The following is a 15,148-nucleotide window of genomic DNA, read 5'->3' as shown; positions in this document are numbered from 1 at the left end:
GCTCCTGCTCCTGCGGCAGCTAGAAGGGAACTGTGAGGCAGGCTGCGGCCTAAGCTGTTTATAAAGGCCCGGCCCTGCCCCCTTCTGGCCATGTGACCCGCCTGGTCACCCTGGTAACCGGCACCTGAGCTGCCCGGGGGATTGGCAGCTCTGCCAATCACACTCACAGTCACGGGGCACTTACGTGACTCCGTGACACCTGGTGATTACTTGAATGTGAAGATTGATAGTAGCTTCCAGCTGTGGAACGCACACTTAAAATCACCCATTTTGTCACTCTTCACTGGATAAATCTAGAGTGAAATATAGTTATTCCATATGTGTTTTAAAAGTAATCATGTCACCCACAGAATGTATATCCCTTCACCAAGGGCTCTGGTTGCAACACTTCTTAGCATCTTTAAATAAGTTTGAGGAGCTAACAAATGACTGGGTCAGTAATGGGAACAACTATAAATAATAAAGTAAACTTGCCACAAGTTCCAAACCCATTGTTACATAACATTAACAAATTATATGAGGAAGGCATAAATACTTTCCAATATGTTGGCATTTGACAGTTAGCATAACTAAACTTTTTATCATTGTGATAATGCAAGTTTATCTTAGTCCTGGGGCTGTCAATTAAGCAAAGTCATAAAATAAAAATTGTTCATTCAATATGTAGTACATCTTTAAAGTTACTTCTAATTTGTGAAATTCAGTAAGAACTGAAGTAACAGAAACACTTTAGGCTCTGTCCACTGAAGCAAGCTGTGACATCAGAACGGTTTTAAAATTGTTTCCTCTACCATAGGCAAACTGATTAGCAGAAGACCTTGCATAGAAGTAACCACATTCCTATCCGTCTTATGGGAGTGGTTGCATTTTTTGTCTACCACAAAAATACATTTGAAAAAAAAGCAGAAAAACAAAACAAAAAAGCACAGACCCAAACTTTGCTGATCTCCCAAGCCATATGTTCTTTGGCTTCAGAAAGTATCTTGCACACTCACACACAGACAACAGCCTGCTTACTTCTAATGGCAGGGGCTGGGTGGCCTTCCTTTGGTTGCTAAGTCAAACTGAACCAAAGTACCCAAATTAGAACTACAAAGGATAACTTAGGAGTACAAAGCAAGACAAAAGTATTGCACAGGAAGTGAAGATTGTCATATCCAAGTGAAATTGTCATCATTTAGACAGGTACCATTAAAAATCACTAGTGACTACTACTCACTTCAGAAGTGACCTCATCTTCCTCCTGGCATCATGCTGTGGTACTGGGTCAATACAAATATGGGGAAAAAAGCTTACCTAATACCCACCAGCTTTGATTACAAATGTTATATAAATTGAAGAGAAAATATTTACTTGGTCCTCTGTTTCTCCAGTATCAGTAAAGATTGGCACCTCTAATTTGGATTATGGAAAACAAATCTTTTTACTTGGCTACAGATGCTATATGATGACCTGCATTAATGCCAGCAGGATCCAGCAAATGATATAAAAAAATAAAAGAAGCTAGTTATTTCCACTATTTCAGTCTCTGTGCTATTCATCTACCAGAAGGAAGACCCTGACATGCTGAACGCGACCTGCATTTCAGTGTGCTGCTGTCAAATTCATGGCCCTGAATTAGAGAAGGGAAGAAGAAGGTTTTAATATTGACTTTCCATGGCCTCATTTTTTTTGCCTTCCAAAATACTAATATCCTTCTCCTGGGCTTTCCATATAATATACAGCCATTGCTCAGTGATAAGCTGTTTGAGACCCTTCACTATTTTATTCTTCAGCAAGTTTCAAACTTAAGTCTTCTCTTTCTGAACACTTCATACCATTGCTCTACACCACTTACTCACAGTGGGCATATCTACATACACACTTTAATGCACATTAAAGTGTCAAAAATGTGCTTTTTAGTTAATGCACATTAAAATAGGCAAATGCACGTTAATCATCACTTAAACACCATGCTGTTTAATTAATATTCATTTATAGACAGGCTAATGCACTTTTTCCTGGTACCTCACAATGGAGGTACTTGATTTAGTGTGCATTAACTAAAGCATGTTAATGCATGTGCAGATGCACCCGGTTACAGCCATTTTCATCTCCTTGCCCCACAGCCACCTGCAAATCGCTGTTTGGATACATCTCCTACAAACATTTCCACATCTCTTTCAAGCTTTCCCTCCATATGGGGAACCCTTATTGAAAAGACCCATTAAGTGCTGCCCTTCATATCCTAGGTATCTTTAGTCAAATATTTTTTTTTACTCAGTCCTTACCCATCGAAACCTCCCATTCCTTCAATGAATGAATAGAAACCTACAGCCTGGGGACTTGATGGAAGATTAACTAATCCTTACTTGATTAAAAACATAAATGAATAGAATGGCAACTCTGGCTTGCAAACATGAGGTTTCTCTTTTGTTAGTACAGTCAAGGGGCCAGAAAAGCCATTGTGTTTTAAAGAGATTTGTGGGTAAAGTGACACAGCCAAAAGGACAGAAATGCAGCTGACATTGGTAACTTCAATAAGAACAGGGATTAAACTGAAGCATGAGCAGTAATACCAATCCTCACTATACAGAGACTGGTTGAGTCTCCAGAGAGTTTACTTTTTGAGAAGGAAAATAATATAATGAAAGGGATTCTTCTGTCTCACCACAATAGTGTTGCTTCTAGTTGTATTTCAGAGAGCCTAATGAAATATCTCAACACCTGAGTTGTGCTTTTGTCAATTAGCATTGCCAGTATTTATTAGCACTGGCAGTGAAGGTCATTCTATATTTAAGTGACTATGGTTTTATGGGAGGGAGGGCACTGTGTTGAAGGCAGAAGAGGAAGAACAGGAAGAAATTTCTATGTCTGAAAAAAATGTAAACTCAATAGTCTACACTTAAACCTTAAAGCATGCTGTTATCCTTTTAACAGCTATAAATATATTACAGTGTTTATCTACTTCTCATACCACACATACACCCTGGTGTGGATTGAATGTTGGTGGTATAGTCATTACTAAAAAGAAAATGTATTAATGTCTCAAAACTACAGTGAGGCAAGAGGAGGAGTGGGCAGGGTAGCAGCCCAGGGTGCTGCTTTGGAGGGGAGGGGACACAAAAATAGCTACCACTACATCTAGTCAGTGCTGGACCAGGGACCAGGGCTGTCCTGCTATGCCTCTATAATAAACAATAGGGTTCTATTGTGAACTCTTTGTGACAGGGAGTGTGATTTTCTTTTATGTATGGCAACACCTTACCGGTGGCAAGTTAAAGGGTGTTTTTGATGTTTAGGGCATTGGTTCTGGTAGTTGTGCATAAGGGTTGTTCCTGAAGTTTCTTAAAAATAGATTAGTCAAACACTTGCCCGGAATGATGATTTAGATAGGGACAGTGCTGGGTCCCTATCCGGCAGGATGTTGGACTAGATGACCTCCTAAGGTTCCTTAGAGCCCTACTTTCCTAATTCCATAATGGTACCATAAAGTAGATGGTAGTTTAAAAGGTTGACTGTAGATACGCTGAGAGTATTCTCCAAAGTTTTGTTAGAAATACCTAACACTGTTACATTCCAAAGCTTAAGATTTTCTTTCCGGGAGTATTTTTATGAGCCCTGGCAATAAGTTATCTCTGGCAAGGTCAGCTGAGCAAAATTATCCAGGAGTGTGAAGCCCGACTTAATCAGACCTTGGGAAACAATCCAACCCTTGTCTTCTATATGCTTAGTGAATGTTAACAAGTTAAGGGTCACAGCCAAACTAATATGGAAACTAGCAGCATTTTGTACTACAATATTCTAACTGATAATCCAAGATTAGTTTTAAGCAGCGGGTATCTGTACCTATAACACAGTGGTAGCTGTCTTTGAGAATGCCATGATTTCAATAGCTGTGCTTCCTTGGACCTTCAGCTCAGTGAGGTTCTGTTGCCATGCTCTTGGGTTGGAAATAGCAGGGATAGATGCAGACTTAGCTGTATCTTAGCAGTTTGATGGAAGAACGGAGAATAGAGAGGGATAAATACAGCAGCAGTGTTTAAAAAGTCTTTGATTTGGCCAAATTAATAATCTCATTTCAGCAATACTTAATATCCCTGCTACTTTGCAGTATTCTCTCCTCCTTTCTTTGGGTGTGGAAATGTATTGCACTTTTACAGTAACTTCTCTTGCAGTGTCAAACTAATACACACTAATGCAGTGTCAGCCCCAAACTAGCTCATCACAGAAAACTCTCTGCATAAATTCTTGCAACATGACTTGAAGATTTGAACACACTAAACAACGGGTCAAAAGAGGGAGAATCCTGCAATAAGGACCCTCCTCTGAAAATGTCCTGTCCTTGTTTCCTTCACCTCCCTCATCCCACTGTGCTGATGTGCAAATATGGAGACCATTTGGAAAAACACTCCTGTTTATATCAGTTGCCATGGCAGTACATAGGGATATCTCTTGGGTCCTAAAACCCCAAGCCTTGTAGGCTTTTTTGTCTCCAGAATAAACTGAACAACATTCAGAACTGACAAGAAGGGAAGTTCACCCTTCAGATTTTGATAGAGGTCTCCGTGGTTAAACTGCTGTTAACGGTGACATGGGATCATGACTTTAGAGAAGAAAACTCCTATGTCCCCATGTGGCTCCCAGCATAACATAGAACACAGTCCTTCTACATTAACTGTAGTTTTTTGATCCATTTTCACATGGAGAAAATTGGCATAATCTGGTTCTTTTACTTCATCATCTTCCTTTTAGTTTTGATCAACGTTTTGTTTTGTGTGTACAAAAAAGGGCTCAATTGTCCAAAGTTTGCCTCGTAGCTGTTTGTGACACGTTGGTATGTGAATGGACTTCAAGAGAGGAAGCACTGCCATTTTTCTCTTTAAGGCATGATTGTTCATTTAATAGAAGGAGATGAGACAGAAAGCAAGAGATCATAATGAACAGATACTCTGTTCCTAGACTGAGTTAAGTAATGTAGAGTACGTCAGATTTCTCCTGGGTGTGTCTTTTTTTCTTCTTCCTACATCTCAAAAATAATGTCATATTTGGCAAGAAAAGAGCTTCTCATTCCTACATATGAAAAGAAAACATGTCTTGAACTCTGATTGAAAAGCCACTGTGTACATGCAGACTAGTGGCTGAGACTGCTCTGGCTCTCAAAGCCCCAGGAGATGTGGTAAGGCCACTCTACGTCTCTTTTGAAAATAATGAAAAGGGACTCTATTAGTATGTACAGACATACTCCAATGAATTTGTCCCAGAGCAGCGTAATGCTACAGGGTTATTGACCTTGTGTCCCAGACAGTGAGAAGGAACGGGGGACAAATCAACAAGAATTCTTTATATGAAATGACTAATGAGTTAAATTGACATACTCTGAAACCAAATGAATATGTCTTCACCTCATCTTTTTTCTTTTGGCGGGGGGCAATGCTTAAAAAAACCCCAAACCTGAGGATAATATTAAGTAGGGAGTGGGAAAGTATTGATTGAATAATGGGTTCCCATAGAATACCTGGTCTGGTGATATCTTTGATCTAAAGCAGAGGCAGCTGACTTTTTTTGGCAATCCTGTCACAAATTAGCCTTGCATCTTTCCTGAGTGCCACTATAATCTCCTTCCCCTGCCTGAGCTGCTGCTCTGCTTTATGCTCCTGGCCTGGTCTGTCTGTGCAGCTTGTCCCTCCTTAATCTGCCATGTGATGACACAGAGGTTGTCCATGCCACTTTTGGCATGCAGGTAAATATGCAGGTTGACCCACTCTTTTCTAAGGTATACAAATCAAGTGATCTTCTGGGACAAAGTATATGATTGTTTTCTCCATTAAGATTAAAACTACTCACAGAAACCAGCATGAAAATAAGAACCATGCTTCTCACACCTTTTTTTTTAATATTTGGGTAAATCCATAGATGTTGGTGGGAGAGTCCTCCTGATTTATATAAAGGAATGATTGGACAATTATGGTTAGAAATGGGTGAGCTCTAGCTAGACAGCTTGCCTGGAAGATGTGGGTGGTCCAGCAGAATTTGGAACGAAGGAATCTTAAAGCTGGAATCTTTGGCAGGATACGGGATACTTGTGTTCCTGCAATTAGGGAGGGGCTAACATATTTCGCCCTTTGTCTCAGAGCAGTCCCAGGGCCTGTACACTGAATTTTTGCAGCATGATCTCACCATAATGATATCTTTGTATATCAAGCATTTATGTTAGGCATTTTAATAATGTCCATTCCTCATACTGCAGAGCTGAAGTAAAATGCACGTAACCTTTGTGGGTAGTTTGACTTGAAAGATGTGCCACTGAAGCACTCCATTATACATTACAAGGAAAAGGTACTTGCTTCTTTCCATACCTTGCAGTGCTTGCTCTTCTTGACAGATGGACAGTAGTCCAGGTCCGTGACACACCTCCGATTCTGTATCTTTTAAAACTAAACCCAGGCAAGCAGGGTCTTGGTAGATTTAAAAATGATGACAATTGACCAACAACCTGTCTGTACCAGCGGTGATTGCTTACTCCATTTATACATGTGCATGGCCATCCCACACTGATTTGGTGATGTTTTGAATCCATTGTGCACTCATTTAGCCCAAGTAAAAATGGTTATTCAAAGCAGTGAATTGGGTCATGTTTATATATCCATTTCATTTACCTTTATGCCATTTACCCTTTATGCCAAACATATTTTCCTTCAAGCAAATTTATAGACATACCTTTAATCCTGTGGCAAAGGTAGTAACTCTCTCACCCTACACTGACAGTAAACTCCCTTATTCAGCTGACCATATTAATAAGTTAACTTACAATTTCTTGACCACTGATAAATCTATAGTTGTGTTATCTCTTCTCTCTTTTTGAACTGGGTTATATAAGACCTTTTTCAAGGGATTCGCAAACTGACTGGACTGCTTATTTTGTGATTTTTGAATTCTTACAAATCTATTACACTGCTGCTGAAAATCAATATTTCATTCTAACTGTAAAAAATAAATAGATAATCTAGGAAAACCTTGATTTGTAGAGGTGTCTAGCTCAGCCTTCCTAAGTCTATGTTATATTGACAAAGAGATGTTGACCTTTCTCTGGCATAGGAAAAAGGAAAGAGATAAAAAATCCACCCAGAATGATATATTCAAACATTATTTGTTCTGTTTTGTCTTTGCAAAGACATACAAATTAAATCACTATTCAGAATGTATCTAGCCACTGATAAAAATATATATATATAATCATACTTGATATAATCAGTAATATAAATTGTAGATTCTCCATTAAATGCAATACGTAGCATGAATTATAAAAATAATGTATTGATGTTTTTTGCTCATGTCTTTCTATTAAAAAATGGGGAAGAAGGTCAAGGAAACAATAGGAAAATGTATTGATTTTTCTTCTCTTCTGAAGCCTGTTATCTTACAACTCCATTCAGTCTCATCAATTAGATCATTTTGTCACCTGCTACTTGCTGCAAACCACAAAGGGATGAAGATATAAAAATACAGGTTTCTTTGTGAGATCAAAATTGTTTGCAGATTTCATAGAAATGACACTTGGGGTAACATTTCAGATTCTACTTATACTTCTAAAATATATGATAAGTCAATACAGTGAAATTTAAGAAACAAATATAGATGTAGATGCAGATATTTCAAGACTGTATTTTTCATCTATATTTCCATTCACCCACTAAGTTGAATACTACTGTATTTTGTGTGTGGAGACATCACAATAATAAAATAGACATGTCAAGAAAAAAAAGCAAGTTGTTCTCACTCAGCTTCCTAGAAGAATAGTGTTCGCACCATAAAAAATACTTTTGATACTGGCATTTTCATTGGCACAGAACAAGGGTTAAATGAGATATACATTTTACAGGCTCTTCCTTCATGTGGGGGTTATTCAGAAAATGTTGCCAAACTTGCAGTTTTTTACTACAGGTGGTAAATTTTGGGGGACTTATGGCCAATGGAGAGTTATAGCCTATAAGGGTTGAGTTGACTTGTTTGTCCTGCTGCTTGCCAAGTCTTGAGAACCGGAGGGAGAACACACAGATTGTGACTGAAAGAGTAGCCTGTTTGGATGACAAAATTAGCCCTCTGGGGTAGGGGCAGAAATTACACATAATTGATCAGAAACCAGTTCAAATCTGTAACACAACAGAAGTTCAGTGCATATGAACAGCTTTCAAAATGGCCAAAACCAGTGTAAGACAAGCCTTGGATGGATGTCGTAGCTGACTTAACTGATTTAGGTTCAATCAGTTTATTGAACTTCTGTCCCAAATCCCCTCCAGATTCAAGTTGACACTCAGTGCCCAAGTATCTCGGGATACAAACTTCCCTTAGCAGGGTGGTTGGGCTAGATTTGGCCCAAGTTGTCTGCATCATCCAAGCAGGGCCTCTTCAGATATGTGACTGCATTACCGGAATCAAAAGTAAATATTCGTTCGCTTGCTTATCAGTTCAAACTTTGTAGTTTCAACTAAGCTGTGAAGATTGAATCAATTCAGCCTCAGGCTTTTTGACTGTCTGCACTCAGTTAGCATTTCTGTCCTACACTGTGGCCGTGGATAGGAAATGTTATAGGTTTCATTTTATTCCATCCATCCCATAATATCATTCACAGACAAACAGATATACCAGGTTTAACATGTTTTAGGCTTTTCCATAACAAACCTGCTGAGACTGAACTATCATGGTGGGAGGGGTTGAAGAGGGGTCAGAGAGAGAAGGAAGAGTGGAACAGAAGAGGAAGTCACTAATTCACTCCTGTGCCTTACTTCAAAAGGGTCCCATATTAATAGCTTCACAGGGATGCTAAGATGACCTCAAAACTCTCCTGAACCTATATTAGGGCAGAGATCTCCTAATGGAGCCTTAAAGAGAAGCCTGTTTCCACCCTCCCATGGAAGGGAACGTGTCTGCCTGTCTGTGGATAGATAGATCGTCTAGGATTAATTCAATTGTTAGAATCCAAAGTGCTCTTTTTCTTCTCAGACAGGTGCCTTTTCAAGTCAACTAGTTCTGAATATATATATATATATATTATTCAGTACATATCCTGAAATACAAAATGCCAAAATGCATATACCTATCCCTCATGTTCATTTACTATCCTTTACTTTGTGTATTTTTAATAGAGGATTTACTTTGGAAAGAGTCATTTAGGTGATACCTGTAGTGCAATTTAGAAGTCATACAGTATTTAAACAGACAGAAGGCAGGGTAGAGGTGCACCTTATGGCTAACAGAATCAGAGATGTATAGGTTTCACAGCTCACTTCATCAGATGCTAGTATTTAAATAGGAGAGCTCCTTTAACATTTGAAGTCTATAAAAGATCAGGGGAATGGCATATGTTTTATGAAAAAGAGTTTTGTGAAGCTTTTGGGTTTTGTTAAAGAAAGACAGAATAATCTGCCCTTTAAAATTAGGTTTCTATGTGCCTGAATCAAATTAGTATTGACTTAATCACTAGGAAAGCCAAGACCAAATTCACTGACCTATTTAACAGGGAAAGCAAAGGTTGCTCTTGTATGCCTATGGCCAGCAATTGTTTGCATACAAAATACATTATCAGTTTTATTCTGATTGCCATAAGACTATCAAATGCAATGTGCTCAGAAATTTAATTTGCTGGAAGCCCATTCTACATGGAGTTTACTGCTTCATGGTAATTGGTTGAGTTACAAAAGCAATCAGTAGGATTTATCTTGAAGGTCAGTAAGCTTACTGATCTGATAATTTCAGAAAAAAATCCTATACACCTAAAATACTTTTTATTAATGAAAATCTAGGGGGTTGGAAAGGGAAAGCTGGAGAAGTTGAGTATATTTCCATCCCCAATGTAATGATTTCCAAATTGTAGGACTTCATTAAATCAGATTTTTTGGGTGGTTCTGTGGTAAAATGTGTTATGTCAAAAGAAGGCTTGTTTGCAATTTTGGGGGATATCCCCTACCTGACATGGGCTGAGGTCCATGTTCTTGGGTTCAGTCCAGAAAAAATGTAAATAAAAATGTTGTGTGGGATTATATTCTCTGAGTTCTGCTACAAGAAGGACTTCTATTTTTCACTTGTGGATAATCTGAGTTCCTTGCGGCATGCTATTTTATAGTAATTCTCAGTTTTTCAGCTCTAGTTTAACCAGGTTACTACAGCAAGTGTGTGATTAGTAAGATGACTGAATTTCATCTTACTGCAGCTAAGTAATTTACTAAAATGATTAAGACTACAGAAAAGCTTAATGAGAGCGTAACTTCCAGAATCTTTACTTTCAGTACACCCTAAGAAATTTCAAAGGAGACTAAGGCAGCTGATTTTAATGGGATTTGGTATCTAATTGTCTTAGTTACTAGGGGTGTGCAAAACGGGCCCTATTTGATTAGGATTCAGCGCAAATCGGGGACAGTGATTCAATTAGTTGATTTGGATCACTGTCCCAATTTGATTCAGCTGAATCCAAATCTGAAGATTCAGTGCTGATTCGGAGAATCAGTGATATGGCCATAGACACAGCTTTAAATGTTTTTTCTACATACCTTGAGATACCAGGCACAGCTTGTGAATGCTGTGATGCTGGGGCAGATGAGGCGCCACCCGTGTGCTCGGCGGTGAAGCCAGAATGGATTGAAAGTATTTCTGGTGCACTTCCAGGTCCACCACTGAGCACGCTGGGCTCTCCCCCCACCCCCCCGCCATCCCCTTGGCTCAATGATCGGCCACAGGGGAACCCGGGGTGCATCCCCAGACTCAGGATGCACCAATTGCTGAGCTGGGGGGGTATGGGGGGGGTCCCCCATGCACTCCCCAGTGGACCCAGAAGTGGACCAGAAGTGCTTCTGGTTCATTTCCGAGTCTGTCACCAAGTGTGCTGGGGGCTGCCCCATGCTCCTGTGTGATGCTCCATCCGCCCCACCATCTCAGTGTTCACGAGCTGCCTGGTACCTTGATGTATGTAGAAAAAACATATAAAGCTGTGTCTATGTCTGAATCATTGAGTCTCTCTGAATTGAATCAGAGGGTTTTAATTCGATTCAGAGAGTTTAAAGAGTCTCCTGATTCAATTCAGATTTGGAGATTTGGCTGCCAAATCAGCCCGAATCTCTGCCAAATTGAATCAGCAGCTGAAGCTTCACACAGCCCTAGTAGTTACCTTTGAAAAATCCCAGCCTTAATATTTTTTCCAAAGAAAAGAAAAAGAATGAATTTTTTAAGGGAATGCAAAATTAATTTGTAGAATCCACGAGTGAGATGAATAAATTCTAATACTCCTTTAATGAGGACCCCAACTTTTTAAACTCTCAAATGAGGAATATGAGCTTTGTTTAGTAATATATCTTTTGAATAAAACACTATTGGATTTTATGTATATATTTACATATATACATGTAAAGTGTGTGTGTGTGTGTATGTGCATGTATGTATGTATATATAAAATATTTCAGGATATACATTAGGCTAATATACATTGGTAAGCTGTTACAGCTCTGGTAAAGACAATGGAGCTATGACAGTCTATGCCAGCTGCATCTTCTCCAAAGTTACTTATTAAACATGAGGAAAATTAAACTGACATGTAAAAGTCAAGACACCATTGCAAAGTTTATTCCCTTTCCTTTTATCAGCAATACACATGTGGCGGACACAGCTGGTAAGTCTACAGCTGATGAAAACTTTCTGTCAAAACAGTTCTCCAGGAGAATATGAGTTCCTACTTCCAGACCAGCCTTTTTAAGGTCTCATAGGCTTCACTATGACTGGTTGCATCACAGAGATTTATTTAATTTTTACTTACTTTTGTTACAGCCTGTAGGAGATTGCATAAATGCTGGTCTGTGGAATAGATCTTTATCTTGGAGAAACAGGTGTAGACCCAATAAAGACAGTGGAGTTAAACAACTTTATCCCAGATGAAAATCTTACTTTGCATGGCATCTAAAAAGTTTGTCCCTATTTGGATGCATAAAGACTGTAAGACTGGGCTGAGTAGGCTTAATTTTGAAAGTTGTTTTGCTTTGCAGCCATCACTGACTTCATTTGGAATTGAATTCAACACATGTGAAAACAAAGCCCTACAACGAACAATGCATAACATTATTTACATTTTTTGAATGAGATTTTCTGCTTCTTTAAGCTTTGGCTTTCTATTCTCAACTACAGAGAATATTCCCTTCTTGGTTGCTGCAAATAGAATAATCTGAGTGGAGGCCAAATATTGGCTAAACAAGGAGGATGGCATTAATCTGTTATATTGGTTTTCTCTTCAGAAAAGAACAAAACTAAAGGGCTTTGGTGAGATGGTGTTTGGTTGCTTACATGAAAAATGTTCTGGTCCTGTAATGGGTATTGCTCTGCACCACAGAAGTCATTGGAGCTGGGCCATTCACTTCAACAGCAGCAGGGTTTATATGACTAAGCAGCTGAATTTAATCAACAAATCTGATAGCACTGTTCAATAGCCATAAACTAAAAATGAAAAATTACCTGTATAAGCTTGGTTTCATAATTAGATTTTCTTTAAAACTAAATATAATTTGTGATAAGGAGCTAACATTCACTAAAAGGAATTAGGAAAATATTTCCCATCAAAAAAAAAGGTTTCACCTTGAAAATATATAGGGATCCATTTTCAGTGAAGCCCTGTATTAATAAAAATTAGTAAAAAGTGTTTATGTAATTTTTATTTATCTTGTACTGTCATAAACTTTGTCAAGTATCAAGTCTATTGATTAACTTAATATACAGTCTTCCTTAAAAGCCAAAGCTGTAAATAATTATATCCATTAAAAGAATAGACTTCATTAGATGAATGACTAAAGCAATATTTGACTCTTTATGGCTTGTGACTTGTTAACTAACTTGCAAGAACAATGCACTCAAACTTGGAAAAGGAAATTGATTTTAACTCAACAATTGCCTTTTTTTTCCAAACAGGTTTACATAGAGGCTTTTTTTTTCTGCTGTTATTAGACAGAGTTGTATTCAAAGGGTCTTTTATTACAAATAAGGTACAGTTTAAGGGAAAGCAATTGAAATAATTTACTAACTTGTGGTACTTACTCTTACAGAGCTGCAGGAAACCAGGACCTCAGAATATTACAGAATATCCCACAATCCCCTGGACTACAGGATATTATTAATGGATGAAGATCAGGACCGGATCTATGTGGGCAGCAAAGATCATATTCTGTCTTTGAATATTAATAATATAAGCCAGGATCCTCTGACTGTAAGTTTTAAAAACGGATACTTCAAGAATCCAAGGTCTTTTTACAGCCTGCCTTTCTTTTTAAGGGGAAAAAAAAAGTGTGTTGCATTAACCCAGCAGTCGGCAGAAGTCCAGCTCCACACCTTATCGTACAGTTAGTACTTGTTTTATGTGTAACCTAAGATGAAAAACACAGTCAAAGGACTGCCATTCAGAGCACTTTGGTTGACCTGTCTACTTGTTTTGCAGTGATCTGCATGGTTTAGTAACACAAGGAGCAGTTTGTATGAGGCAACTGGCCTGAAATTTTCCACCCCTCACAAAGATTTGAAAGAAACCAATTGCTTCTTAAAAAGAAACCTGTAAATGGCATGAGGATTTTTGAATTTCACCTCTGTGAGGAAGAAATTAGTTCGGTGAATCTGACCTTGGATTAAGTTTCTTTTATTTTCTCCTATGAAGGAAGTCCCCTAGCTGAATCCAGTCCTCTGAACTATTCTGTTTTCACCATCCATTATGTTTGCTTTATAATTTTCTGTGCTTTTGCTTCTGTGAGGTGAGACAGTCCTCATTTCTGTTCTCAGACAACGCATTCTGAAGTCCCATCTCCATTGTCATCACTACCTGCTTCCATCTCGTTTCACTTAGTAGGCTGCCCAGGACATAAGAAACATTGAATTGCCATTTATTTATTTTTTTCTATTACTCCCCACTGTGATACCGCACAAAATCTCTTGTTGATATTCACTTGCTTCTTTACTACTAAAACACCTATTGAAATCATATCCATGTCTAGCAAAGATGCATAAATGTGAACCCGATTGTCACAAGCTTTGCCGTATCAAGCTAAGCTACCTGAGAGTGTGATTTCCTGTTAGTGACTTTCCTGTTACCAGTTCAGAGTTCAGAATGGATGAACCTAAAAATATTGAAAGTTTAGAGACTGGTCTAGATGAGTATGTGGAGGTTAAGGTGCTTACCTTCAAAGTCTGCTAAATTCATCTGGAAATCACACAAGAACAATCTTTATCATGAAATATGTAGCACTGAAGCCTCTGCTTCTAAAAAACAAACAGTGAACCCTCCCCAGATGGGCCTCTGGTGGGCAAGGCTTTTTTATTTTTAACAAAAATGTGTCTTTTGTCCAGACATTTCACATCTCTGGAAGGTTTGATTCGGGATTAATTCCAAAAAAGTGTAAACACTCAGGGATGTTTATATTTTGGCCACATTGTTTAATTTACTTTCAATGAGAGAAAAGAGAATTGGATCACATCTTCAGGTGCTATTAGTTGGCTTGTCTTCATTGACTTCAAGGGAACTTGAAGGGAACTTGCTTATTCATAGCAGACAAGGATTGCATCCACAGTTTTATCTATTGCATTTTAAAATACAAAATACTCACTTACTATTGCTTTAAAACTAAAAATGTCTCTTCTAGAACAGTTGATTTAAACTGATATGCAACTAATTCATAAGACAGGTGGGATGATGTTAGAAATACTTTAACTTCAATTTGATAGGAAAACCCTTAACAAAATTGCTGCCCAATTAAAAGGCATAACAGTGGTACAGATGTTGATTTTTGTGAGGTCAGACACACTTAAAAGAAATCTGTTTTCTTATTCAAATAAAATTATATAATATATAATTATTACATGGCTAGAGGGTCACACCCGGAGAGTGGTAGTGGACGGGTTATTTTCAACCTGGAGGGGTGTGGGCAGTGGGGTCCCCCAGGGCTCGATCCTCAGGTCCGCACCATTCAACATCTTCATTAGTGACTTGGCCGAGGGGGTAAAAAGCACCCTGTTCAAATTTGCTGATGACACTAAGATGTGGGCACACAAGAAGAAAGCAATAGGCTACAATCAGACCTAGACAGGTTACAAGGGTGGGCGGATGAGAATAGGATGGGATTCAACACAGACAAGTGCAAAGTGATGCATCTGG

The 15,148-nt window shown here is 38.5% G+C and overlaps 1 protein-coding gene across 1 annotated transcript in view; it reads left to right on the top strand.

The window, feature by feature from the left end:
- SEMA3C (semaphorin 3C) overlaps window positions 1–15,148 on the top strand; it is a 183,207-nt gene that overhangs the window by 86,393 nt on the left and 81,666 nt on the right. Inside the window, exon 3 of the mRNA XM_019543640.1 lies at window positions 13,056–13,216. Within this exon, the coding sequence (XP_019399185.1) occupies window positions 13,056–13,216 (161 nt within the window). The remainder of the gene's footprint in view (window positions 1–13,055; window positions 13,217–15,148) is intronic.

Source organism: Crocodylus porosus, unplaced genomic scaffold (genome assembly GCF_001723895.1).
Source record: "Crocodylus porosus isolate Cpor-Errol unplaced genomic scaffold, CroPor_comp1, whole genome shotgun sequence".
NCBI classification, from domain to species: Eukaryota; Metazoa; Chordata; order Crocodylia; family Crocodylidae; genus Crocodylus; species Crocodylus porosus.
Note: the sequence above shows the minus strand (reverse complement) of the source record. Positions and strands in the feature narration are given on the sequence as shown.